This window comes from Balaenoptera acutorostrata, chromosome 9 (genome assembly GCF_949987535.1).
Source record: "Balaenoptera acutorostrata chromosome 9, mBalAcu1.1, whole genome shotgun sequence".
Lineage (NCBI taxonomy): Eukaryota > Metazoa > Chordata > Mammalia > Artiodactyla > Balaenopteridae > Balaenoptera > Balaenoptera acutorostrata.
The window spans coordinates 98,609,966-98,622,819 of NC_080072.1; the positions used below are offsets into that span (position 1 = coordinate 98,609,966).

The window sequence follows — 12,854 nt, forward strand, 5'->3', positions numbered from 1 at the left end:
CGCTCCCGGAGGGCGGGGCACGCAGTTATCCAGGTTGCGGGGCGGGCGGGCGGGCGGCAGGCTGCGGCCCGGGCCTCGGGATGGCGTAGCCGCCGCCCGGCGTCGGCAGCGCGGGCCCGAGCCCGCTATACAGCTTGCTGGGCCGGCTGGCGCGGCCCGGCCCTCGGCATAGCGGCTGCGGGGTGCAGGCGGCCGGGCGGCGCCGAGCGGGCCAGGCAGGTTCCGGGGCCCGCGGCCCCCCCCTCCGCCTCCCCGCCCCCCTGTGTTGTCGCCTCTCCCTCTCGCTGCTTCACTTCACGGGGCGAACATGGCGCACAGCTGTCGGTGGCGCTTCCCCGCCCGACCCGGGACCACCGGGGGCGGCGGCGGCGGGGGGCGCCGGGGCCTAGGGGGCGCCCCGCGGCAACGCGTCCCGGCCCTGCTGCTTCCCCCCGGGCCCCTGGTCGGCGGCGGCGGCCCCGGGGCGCCCCCCTCCCCCCCGGCTGTGGCGGCCGCGGCGGCGGCGGCGGCGGGAAGCGGCGGGGTTGGGGTTCCAGGGGGAGCGGCCGCCGCCTCAGCAGCCTCCTCGTCGTCCGTCTCGTCTTCGTCTTCGTCATCGTCCTCAGCCTCCTCTGGGCCGGCCCTGCTCCGGGTGGGCCCGGGCTTCGACGCGGCGCTGCAGGTCTCGGCCGCCATCGGCACCAACCTGCGCCGGTTCCGGGCCGTGTTTGGGGAGAGCGGCGGGGGAGGCGGCAGCGGAGAGGTAAGGGGGCGAGGAACCCCCAGGTCTGGGGTCTCGACCCTCTGCGGAGCCCCCTCCCCTCCCCCATCCGGGATTGTGGAGCATCCCAATTCGGGGACCATCCTGGGGTCCCTGACCCGGGGCAGATGGCCCTCCCATCTCGGGACCCCCATCCAGGGGTGCAGACCCCCAGGCGTCCCCACCCCGGGGTTCGGACCCATCTGGCCGAGGGCGTTTGACCCCCACCCTCCTTCCCCTGACCCTTCCCCACATCCCCTGGCACAGACCCCTCGCCCGGGTTTCCCATCCCGGGACTGAACCCCTCCTCCCTTTCACAGATTACCTCATCCGAGCGAGATTCCTCCCTCCCTCCCTCCTAGAGACTTGATCCCGCCACATCCCCGCCTCCCTCTCTGGGCAGATGTTTTACTCTTGGGGCAGTTTTCCTCTTGGGCATCTCTCGGGGGATGGCCTCATCCAAAGCCACGTTCTCCCACCCTTGGGGACCGATGTCCCTTCTAGCACCTTGCTTTCGAAAACCTGATGAACCCTCGCTCCGTCCCCGGGCCAGGTCCCTACACTACCAGCCACTCCCCCTTCCTTCACCTCCACCCGCACCCCCCATACCCCCAGCGGAGAGGTCCTCCCGTCATCCCGCCCTTCCCCACCAGGAAAAAGCTACTTTCCTCTCCACCTTGCCTTCCTTCGCCTTCTTTCCCTCTGAAGATAACGGCGATCTCCTCCTACAGCAGTCTGTTTCCCCCATTTTACAGAGCTGCAGTTTCTAGCCTGTTGGTAGCAGGGGATTACTGTACCTTCACTCCACCCTTTCCCTCCTTTAGAATGAAGGATTAGTGGCATCTTCGAGGGGAAAATTGTCCACTGTCCCCTAGGCTCAGAGAAGAGCAGCTTTCCACCATTCCCCCTGGAGAGGAGGCAGGTTTTCCCTCCAGCTCTGGGGAAGGGGGCCCCCGTGAGGGGCGGTGTTTGTGGGGTACTTGGGCAGCATCCTCCCAGGGGAAGCAGCTGCTCTCCTACCCCACCCACTGCGCCTGAGAGCACGCAGTCTTCAAACCTAGCTCCCTCCCGCCCTTCTCCTTTTCTCCGTCATTTCATTATTGATCCACCTTTTCCTAGGCCAATCCTGGGGCTTGGAAGGGGTGGGGGAAGCAGGGTTGGGGTGAGGAGAGTAGATAAGGGACAGTTTTACTGTAGTGCGGTGGTGGTGGCTGCTTCTGGTTGAGAGAAAGAGGGTTATGAAGAGCTTATGAAGCAAAGTTATTCCTTAGAAGGAGTTAGCGTTCTCTCTCTGATTTGTTTGAGGGGGACCCAAGGTGGATGAAGGATCTCCAGCTTTGCCCCTTCCACATTTAGTACTGGGGCGAGAATGGGGATGCTTTGATAGGCATTATTCAGCCCCCTTCAGCCAAAAGGAAAGTTGCCCTGGGAAGGGAAGTTGAGTTCAGGTTCAGCCAGTGGCGTTGCGCATTTGTTTTCCATTGGATGCAGAAGGGGGAGTTTGAATCGTAGGGGAAGGGGGAGAATGGGATGGGGGATGCCAGGAGGAAGAGCAGCTGCTAGGGGCTGAAGCGGAGGGGGGTAGGGGGTTGCTGCTTTGGAGTGCTCTTGATTGAAACAGAAAGGGAAAGATAACAACCAGCCGTTTCCTGCGTGCTCTGCCGTTGGTGCACACAAAATATCCTGGGCAAACCCCTCGTCCCCTATTGTGCCCCGCACCCCTTTAGATCTACAGAGAGATCCTGGGCAGAAGGGGAGGGAGGAGATCCCAGGGACCCTGGCCCCTCCTTTCAAGGAGCTGGCATTTTTTAGTTGTTAGTCTTCCTGCCTCCTTTTTTAAATCGTTTCTAAGGCATCCTGATCAGGAGACTGACAACAACCCGCCTTCTGACAGAGCAAGGAGGACATGATGGGGGCGTGTTCCTTGCGATGTAGCTAGCTGCAGCGTCCCTTTTCCCTGCCTCTCTCTGCTCTCTCTCCACCTCCTTTTCCCAGCCTTCAGAAGGCAGCTGCAGTCAGCAGGGTTGTTTGAGACTATTTATTGGTTGCTGTAGATTATTATTTTTTTTTTGAAAGGCCAATTCTGTATTTTTTAAGCTAACAACACAGATCCCATGTAGTTGGAGAACCAAAGGCCTCATACATGACAAAAAGACTGAACCGTTCAGGTTACTTGCATGGAGTTGGTGCTTAAATGTGAGTTGATTTTGCTTTTTTAAAAGATACAGCAGCAAAAAAAAAAAAAAAAAAAAAAAAAAAAAAAGACTTACTGACATTTCATTTACCTGCTTGTTTTCAAAATTGAGACTTGCCTGGTTATATGTAGAATTTTAGCCCCATGTATATTTGAGTATAATAAGAAAGTCTCTATTAGGAGAAGTTAGTCTATTTTTAAGGGAATCCTGAGAAGCATTTTCTTCTTGTTTAGCATGCTTATTTATTTTATACTGAAGGACCAAGTGTTCACATTCCAAATGTTATCACATATTCAAAAGCAAAGTTTTATGCTGACAGCTTCCAATCATAGCTTTTCAAGAGACTGGTTAGAAAGAGAGCCACCTGGATTCAGGGACCTAATGTCTGGGCACCAGAATATTTTATCTGTTGGTCTTTGACAAATCACCTTTAAAGTTTTAATCAGGTGCTAACATTTTCTTATCCACTGGCATTATTTTGCTTAGCAGTAGTATGTAGTGTAAAGCCTGTCAAGGAAATGCAGTAATTTCAAATAAGATCATATTAATACTTATTTTCTTTAAAACTTTTGCCTGAACAGTAGTTGCTACTTCATTATGAGGAAAGTGGTTGACTCCTTACATTAAACTTCAGTATTTTTTCTGAATTAGGCTTGAATGAGCTGTTGTTCCATTGATAAGCCTTTTATGTGGTAGTTTGAGTTAATCTAGGATGGGTTAATGGTATGCATTCATGAGTGCTAACCCATGGTATGGCTTAGTACTAAACCATGGTGATTATATCCTTTGACCTGGTTGTTTTCAACGTGGAAAGCAAGCATTTTGTTACAGAGTGTTACAAATCAATGATAAAGTTCCAACAAGGAGGTTTAGGGTTCCCACAGGCTGCCATAGAGTTCTAAAGATTGTTTCTGAGAAGTTGCTCACAGATCTGTATCAAGGCTTGTCTGGATTCATGAAGACATGGTTTGTGATCCAAAAGGATTCTAGCCTCTTTAAATTCTGGTTTGCTTTAAGTGAATAATGACTATAACTTCTCCATAACAAAATGTAAGTTAATACTTATTGAACTACTAAGTTAAGGTGGTTGAAAGGTGACAAAACTTCCAGATCAGTTCCGTTTAAACTCCTTTAGCTGTAGAAGATTTGTCCTTTACTGCCACAGGTTCTGAACTTCCCTCGGGATTGATATCTCTCTGAGTAACAACTACATGTAAGAGTTCTTCATGACCAAGATCTGTCAGAATGGGATTATTTTAAAAAATACATAGGTGTTGCTGATCTCCTGTTTGGGCTTTCTGTGTGACAATTATGAAGTAGAAATTAGAGTTTTATTTGATTGAGCACTGTGAGAAATCACAGAGGTCTGCTTTTTCGCCTTCCCTTTCCCCTGCATGGTGTCAGGGTCCCACTTTTCTGAGGATTGTCTCAGGTGGTATATATGTGACTCTACTTTGCCATCTAATTAAATATAGTACAGCATCCTCTCTGTTGACTAGAATTTGGGCTGTTTTAATATGAACCCCAGAAATGGTCTATTTATCAGCAAGTAATCTTTGTTTATTACTTTCATAATCCAGTTACCATTCCTACCACCTCACAAAATGTTAAAAGCAGAATTGCCACCCTGATCATAACATGGCAAACTTTGATTAGATATAAATGGAAACCGAATCACAACATTGGTATGTATTTGTCTGCATTTGAAATGGCAGTTTAGTTTGGGTGGACTAAGGTGGGCTCTTGGGTTGGGCTTAGAAAAGATGGTGGTCCTGGAGTGGGAGAGTGTCTGTGATTTTTTTTTTTTTTTTTTTTTGATGTTTGTTGGGCATATGTGCCAAGAGTGGGAGTTGCTCCTTCATTGCCTTCACAGCTAATCCTGAGCTGGGCAGAAGGAAAGTGAAGCAGAGAACACAAGTGGATTAGAAGAAGCCCCTCCGCGTGGAAGTCGATGAACATGGGCTCTCCTCGCATTCATCTCTGTCACTCTCCAGTCTGGACAATTTCACTTTTAACTTGAAATTTCCGATCAGTAAAATGAAAAGGTTGGGCTAAACGTCAGCTCAGGAATCTTTTCTGCTCCAGTATTCTGATTCCTCTCTGTTATATTAATTATTTGCTCAGGTCAGAACTTCTTATTCTGAATTTATTTAAAAAGTCAGAGTCAGTGAGCCTGTTTGGTAATTTTTTTTTTTTTCTTTTGGCTGCATTGGGTCTTTGTTGCTGTGCGCGGGCTTTCTCTAGTTGTGGCGAACGGGGGCTACTCTTTGTTGCGGTGCGCAGCCTTCTCATTGTGGTGGCTTCTCTTCTTGCGGAGCACGGGCTCTAGGTGCGGCGCGGGCTTCAGTAGTTGTGGCTGGCGGGCTCTGGAGCGCAGGCTCAGTAGTTGTGGCGCACAGGCTTAGTTGCTCCACGGCATGTGGGGTCTTCCCGGACCAGGGATGGAACCCGTGTCCCCTGCTTTGGCAGGCGGATTCTCAACCACTGTGCCACCAGGGAAGCCCTGTTTGGTAATTTTTAATATCAGAGTGTACATTTGCCATTAAACTGCCATTTTTATTGGGAAGAGAAATTTGAACTTGGAAAGTTTTCATTGTATGGACAAAATGTAAGGATTTTATGGAAAAAGTTCTTTGCTGAAGTTGACCAATTTCATTTATAAGAAAAGTGAAGATAAAATTTTAAGTATAACTCATTATCTGGTGTTGAGAGGCCCTCTTGTTTGGCTAAATTTGTTTTCATGTTTTCAATACTGTAGATTCCTGACTCTCCAAAAAGGAAGTTATTTTCAGTCTAGGTAGTATATTCCTTTAGGTATGTGAGCTTTTAAATGAAAAAAATCCAATACACTAATGTATTTATAAATCCAAAGTGACGGTACCTACATTGCAGGGAGTAGTTGTTAATATGCTCTAAAACATACTTTGGTTTGTACTGAGCATCACAAATGCAGTCTTTAGAACTTTTCTTCATCTTTCACTGAAAGGCATATCACTTGTCCCCATCTTTACCTTCCGGCTAATTATCTTAAGGCACATGGTCTTGTAGGAAATCATCGTTCACAAAATAGTGATTGATCTTTTGATTGGAAGTTGAGAAGAGAAAATAGTCCCATCTTGACTCCCCTCCCATCTCTACTCACCTGGGAGCTGGCCTTCCATAGAGCAGCTGTGCAGGCTTAATACCCGTTGCCTTCCTTGCCCTGTGGCTAGGGGGGGTGGCAACACTGTTTCGCTTGCTCTGAGGCATAACAGACTGCAGTGCCGCTCTCTCCTTTGGAAACTCACTGTTTTAATTGTAGGTCTCCTAATTAAGATCTCTTTGTGCCTGCCCACATTCCACTAGTGTTGGCACAGAACTTCAGCTTCCTTCTAGCACTTAACTGAAGGCCTTCAATCCGGCCTTTTGTGAATATCTTGTCTCTTTCCATTCTTCCTCTGCCAAGGTGGAGAGCCCAGTGGCATAGACCTATGAGAAAGGGGGAAGCTTTGTGACTATCACTACTTTGGGAGGAATTTATTCTAGGATTGCTGGGATGGGACCTTCTTTTGTTTGCATATGTTATTTTCAGGAATTAAGAAAAGTTAAATTACTAATGAGTCTGACATGAGGTAACTACATTTTAGTCAGATTCTTAACCCTATAGGCACTAGTAGGAAGAAGGAAGCTAAAGAGTTTACTATTAAGTGTTTGTTTGGGTCTTATCTAGATTGATTTAAAGCTTGATAAATAAAAGCTTATGGAGTAAATCACAGACTTGGGGGTTTTGTGGTTGCGAAGTCAATCAAATGAAATTACTGATTGTTCCTAAATTGTATCAGATTTTAAAGCATAGAGTTAACTTTGATATTTGAATTAACTTTTTTGATTAGAAAAGACTGCAGGAGGATCTAGAAATTATTGAGTTAATTAAGAATACTCTTGTAGCCTCCAGTATTTCTTGAGAAGATCAGGAATTGGCTAGGTTTCTAGAGCAGTTTCAGAATAAGGGAAAGTAATTTTTCTGGAAGATGTAGTTTCACTCTAGTTCCCATTATGTTAGTGTGCAAAATACAGCATGTCCTTTAACGGATCTATATGTGCCATGCTAGAGGAAATGCAGTCTTTATTAAGAAGAAGGAATCTTGAATCCTTCACCTGGACCCAGATGGTTTCATTGATCACATCAGTATGAGGCGGACAAAGGGCTACTTTTTTGTTGTTGTTATTGTCATTTCCTTGGCTGTGAAGAAGGTCTGAAAGAAGGAAGTTTATGGCATGCATGAAATAAAGCTGGAGGCCTGCGCTCTTATACCTGAGTGGGTGGTTTTATGGCCTAATTCTCTAATTGCTGGCGTTTATGACAGTGTGGATGCAACTGGCCCTATGGCTGAGGTGGATTATGTTGGGAATAGGGAGAGAAAAAGGGTCCTTTTGTTAGCCTTTTCATTTTCCCCCTCAATAAGTTCTCTGAGAAAGCCCTGAGGAAATACAGAGACCCTTGGACTGGGAATGGCATCCCATAAAATGGTTCTTTATGTTTTTAAAAAGGACGAGCTGCTTTTCTTGATCTATCCAAAGAAATCCATACCACCACTGTTAAATATTTCAGTGAGCTTTGTACCTTGTCAGGTTACACACCAGGGGAAGCCAGCCAGGAGGCTGGAGGTGCTGCTAGGCGTTTGCTTTTAAAGACTAAGACATTTGAAAGAAGAATGTTGTTGTGTGACTTGTAGTTGTTTTGGATGATATAAATCCCCTTGTAGGATTCGTATGAAACTTCTTAGAGGCCAAACTTGGTTTAACTTTTTAGATGTTGAATACAACTATTCTAATGAGTTTTAGTTTTAAGGAAACAGTTAAAGATATAAATGTAAGAGTTAGTTGGCAGTTTTCTGTGCTGTGTATGAAAATTCCCCTTTCTTTGAAATGAGTAGTTGTTTTTCTATTTGACAAATAGACTGAAGGGATTTCCCCAGCTGTTTTACCTTTAATTATCGCTTCAGCAATGCCTTGTGGGGCACCAGTGGGTAGGATCTAGTCAACTGCCATTTATTTCTGGAGTTGGAGTTTTTTCCATATATTTTATCTGTTTTCTTGCATTTCTGTGTTTTGGGTTTGGTTGGAATGTTTGGGTGTAGATGTTTTGATGTCTCTCATCAGTAAGAGCTATGAACCTTTCTAACATTCGAATTGTTTTAGAGAGATCCAACCCTTATGGTCCACGCTTTGCTGAAGCATCATTGTTTCATTCTCATTTTACAGCATCAGAGTAATTGTGGCTTTCTGTCTTGAATTAGGGGAGTAATATTACTTGTGAGGAGTGTTTTTGGAGAATTTTTTTTTCACTAAGCTCTCCTTTGTACCATCTCAGTTCTAAAAACTGGGGAGTAGTTAATCACGCGTATCTGTAATAAATATCTACACCTAAAGGAATAACTATTTATACGTGCTTGTATTCAACTTCTGTCCATCCATGAGTATTGACTGATTTTTAGATCAAACACAAGCATACAATATTGTCCCTAGATTATTGCCTTTAATTATAAGCAGTAAAACCATGTGGATAACATCTCTTTAAGCTTAGTTAATGAGGAAATCCTTTTGTAATCTCTCCAGCAAGGATTTTTTATTTGTACATATATAAATACCTTTACAAAGGAAGGACAGAATCTCATTATGTAATCTGTAATAGTGTGAGATAGTACAGCACAGTAATTAAGATTAAGACCATGGGCTCTGGGCTCAGTCTGCCTGGGTTCAAATCTTGGCTCCATTATTTATTAGCTGAATGACCTTGAAAAACTTTCTTAACCTCTCTATGCTTCAGTTTCTTCATTTGTAAATCAGTGGTAATTGTGCTTCATAAGATTATTGTGAGGCTTAATTGAAATTATGCATGCAAAGTACTTAGCACTTTGCCTGGTACAGAGGAATCCCTAATTATTATTAGGACTCAGATTGAAAGGACAGGAGTGCTTAATCTTTTTTTTTTTTCCCACCGAGGTAACAGTTTTTTTTTTTACTTGGAGGTATACATATGTATGTGTACACATATATAGCTATTCGAGTGCTATAATCTTGACTTTAGAATGTTCTTGATTTTGGTATGGGTGTCAAGTTCATCAGTAAGCTAGGTGGAACCAAACTGAAGCCAGTCAAACATCTTGGTAACAGCGGGTACCGTTGGTATCCAGCTAGAATGTAATTAGCGATAAGGCACAAAAGGGAGTAAAAAGGACAGGACAGTAAATAGGTGGGTAGGTAACCAAGGAAGGCAGTGCCTTCATGAGTTGCATAACTGTCAAGCCAAGGCAGCTATATTGGGGTTGCTACCCTTGGTCCCTGTAACTAGTGTTCCTTATCTTTTTGAGTATGAGTACTTGGTGATTTCCTAAAACAACTCCGAGGTTCTTCAGGGTTCTTGGCCCCCAAGTTCAGATTCATTAGTCTGTACTTGGTAACTATTTGACATTTGTTCTCAAGTTTTAGCTTAGGGAGAGTAAATGTTGGTCTGTGGAGATCAATGCAGCTAACCATTTAATTACAGAAGAAATGCTAAGTTGTAGGTTGGAACTTAACTTGAGAAATAAAAATAACCACAAGTAGAATAGTCAAAAACAAGTTAAACTTTACCTAGTAGAGGATAGTATGCTTAAGGAGGAAAAATATAGTTCTGTTTTATCTCACTTAAAAAAAAAAAGGTTTGCTGAAATACTTAATACACTGTCTTTTACAGATGAAGAAACCGAGGTACAGACACGTTAAATAGATTTCCTTAAGTCATACGGCTAGTAAGTGGCAGAGCTAGAATTCAAATCCAAATCTGTAACTATTTGAAGGCTTGTTCATGCTCTCTGCACTGTGGTACCTTCAGTCCCTTTCTCTTCTCACCCCATCCAATAAATTTCTGAGGCTTGTCTGTGATACTATTGTATTGTTTCTTTAATCTGTCCCTGTTTTTCTGTTTTTACCATCCTACTTTAAATTTCCATTACCTTTGCATGGATTAAAACCGTAAGCTCCTAACCGGTCTCTCTGCCTTCCTTTTCACTGTGTAGTGGTGCCAGTGGTTTTCTTAAATACAGATCTGATTCTGTCACTTTATTCCTAAAACCCTTTGACTACTCACTGAATGTAAAATAAGATTTAAAATTCCCAGCCCTTTATAATCTAGCTGGCCTACATTTCTACATTTTGAACATTATCTCCTGAACACACATTTTCACTTAAAGTGCTTCAACCATATTGAACTACCAGTCTGTTAGATGTTCTCCACAGTCTGTGTGTACATGCCTTTATACCTTTGCTAATGCCTTTCCTTTGCCTTAAAATGTTTCCCATCTTGACCTTCCTCTGACTTATTCATCTTTCATGGCTCAGTTCAGATCCCCAGATCCCAACTCTTCCGTGAAGCTTTCAAGATACCACTACTAGCTTAAATTCAACTCCTTTCCTGTTTTCTTACTGTACTTTATACCTACCCTTAAAGAATTTACTCCAGAATACTTTATGTTGTAAATACTTTTGATTGTGTCGGTCTTTCCCCCATTAGATTATGATTTCCTTAAGACACAGACCATTTCTGAATCATCATTTATGTTTTATATTGTTTACAGTGGCGACTTTTCATATAGAAGGTGATCAGTGAATGTTTGTTGAACTGAAAATTTGGTATACATACAACTTCTAGGAACACTTTGCAAGGACATATCGCATAAGCTATTATGTTGTTCAAGACTATTAGCAGGATAATTTTGAGTAATTTTTAAAAATAGTAAGCTTAAGAGCCATCAGAGGACATTTTTGTAAAAGTACCGATTGGGGCTTTAAAAGTGATGTTGAGTGTTATAAAGCAGAAACTAACGCACCATTGTAAAGCAATTATACTCCAATAAAGATGTTTTAAAAAAAAAAAAAGTGATGTTGAGGAATCCTGATGGGATGGCATCATCTTTTATATAGATAATGCTGGCACTGATCACCCACTTACTTGAGTGTTGTTTCCACTTCTAGGTTCCTCAACTTAGAGGGGATGAGGATACCTTGGAGAGGTTTCTGAGGAGACTCAAAAGATGATTATATGATTGGAAGTCAGTCCTATGAGGAAGGGTTGGCAGAATGAAAAGTTAAGAGGCAACTTAATAACTCTTCAAAAAACATGAATGGATCCATTATTAGGAATGGTAACCAGCTGTTTTCCAGATCTACTGATGCTAAAATAAGAGAAAAATAGGTTTAAATTGAAGCAAAGGGTAGTTGTGTAAGGAACTTGTTGCTAATGATGGTTTTCATTATAGTGATGGCGAAAAGATTTCCGAAATAATTTTATGATCTTCTCTGGAGGTGAATTTTAAAGGACAGGAGTCCTGCCTATGTATGTGTAAAATGACTTCTCAAGCTACCTTCTCATTCTCTCAATCAATAAGTATATTTCTATTTAGATCCTAGAGGGCATGGATCATGTTTTATACTTTTTAATATTCCCCAAGGGGTCCTAGTCTCACTGGCTCCCTAAGAAGTATTTGAATTGTCAATTTATGGCAACAATTAACTTTCAGTAGTAAGCTCCAAAGAAATGTCTTTATGAAATGATTTTATAGTGGTTTTATAGGAGAATAAAAACTTAGTAAATGGAGCTAAGAGGGAAACCTTAAACATCAAGAGAAACCAGGGAAAGTAGTAGGTGTGGTCTCAATATAGGAAACAAATAAATATTTATAGCTTTTATGTCCATTTTCAGTTGTAGTCTAAAGAGCTGTGCTTCAGAATATCCCTTGTTAAGGGTATCACTGCTTGTGGATGCATTATAACAAGTGCTTTGTAAATCCTTTCCAGTCTAATAAGTTGGCTTCATGTGAATGAGGATTATAAAGGCCTCTGACCCTTGGCTTTTGAGGCCATGAGGAGGGCTTACATTACTTAGAATGAAACCTTTTTAGATATGTTGGGTTGCAAAAAGCATTTCCGGTACAGTCAGAATGAAAACTGTGAATTGGGATTATTCATATAGATTACCAAAAGTCTGGGCAGAGCTGATATTAACACCAGCTCATTTTCCTACTAGCTCTTGGTTCCAAAACCTTGAGTGGGTTGTTGAAGCTTTAGGACTTTGGAATTTAGTACTGGAATTGTGTATAATTTCCTTCTTGTAGGTAAATGGATACTAGGCTTATTTAAGGTTATTTGGCCTTAAATATTAAAAATATAATGAATATTTTCTAAGTTTCATATAGCAAATGCTGTCTACTGTTAACCAGACCATCTCATAAAATGACTGGAGTTCAAAGGTGAAGCTGGATTGTTGCAGGGATTCTGCAAGTGGTGGCAAAGTGAAGGGCGGCTTGATTCCCTAATTGTAAAATTGGTGTCATTTGAGAAACTGGGAATTGGAAATATAAGGGAGTCATACTTTTCCTGTAACTTTTTTTTTTTTAATTTTTTAAATTTTATTTATTTATTTTTGGCTGCATTGGGTCTTTGTTGCTGTGCGCGGGCTTTCTCTAGTTGCGGTGAGCGGGGACTACTCTTCGTTGCGGTGTAGCGGGCTTCTCCTTGCAGTGGCTTCTATTGTTGCAGAGCACAGGCTCTAGGCGCGTGGGCTTCAGTAGTTGTGGCTCGCGGGCTCTAGAGCGCAGGCTCAGTAGTTGTGGCGCACAGGCTTAGTTGCTCCGCGGCATGTGGGATCTTCCCGGACCAGGGCTCGAGCCCGTGTCCCCTGCATTGGCAGGTGGATTCTTAACCACTGTGCCACCAGGGAAGCCCCTTTTCCCGTAACTTTTAATTGCTAATCATACAGGTATAAATTCAGAAAGCAAAAGATTATAAACAGCAAAGAATAATTCTCATGATTCTTTATTCTACTTGAGAGATTCCAGTGTTAGACTAATAAAATACCAGGGACTTTTTTTTTAAGTAAGTTAATGCCACATAATGTGTGC

The 12,854-nt window shown here is 43.5% G+C and overlaps 1 protein-coding gene across 5 annotated transcripts in view; it reads left to right on the forward strand.

Annotated features, from left to right (window-relative positions):
* The first annotated feature begins 266 nt into the window (after positions 1-266).
* Positions 267-12,854, forward strand: part of KMT2A (lysine methyltransferase 2A) — a 75,271-nt gene continuing 62,683 nt past the window's right edge. For 3 of the 5 annotated variants that reach the window (XM_057552853.1, XM_057552850.1, XM_057552851.1), the window contains exons 1-2: positions 267-742; positions 2,837-2,935. In XM_057552853.1, the coding sequence (XP_057408836.1) occupies positions 308-742; positions 2,837-2,935 (534 nt within the window). In that variant the 5' untranslated portion in view covers positions 267-307. The remainder of the gene's footprint in view (positions 743-2,836; positions 2,936-12,854) is intronic. The other 2 variants (XM_057552854.1, XM_057552852.1) reach the window with 1 other exon arrangement.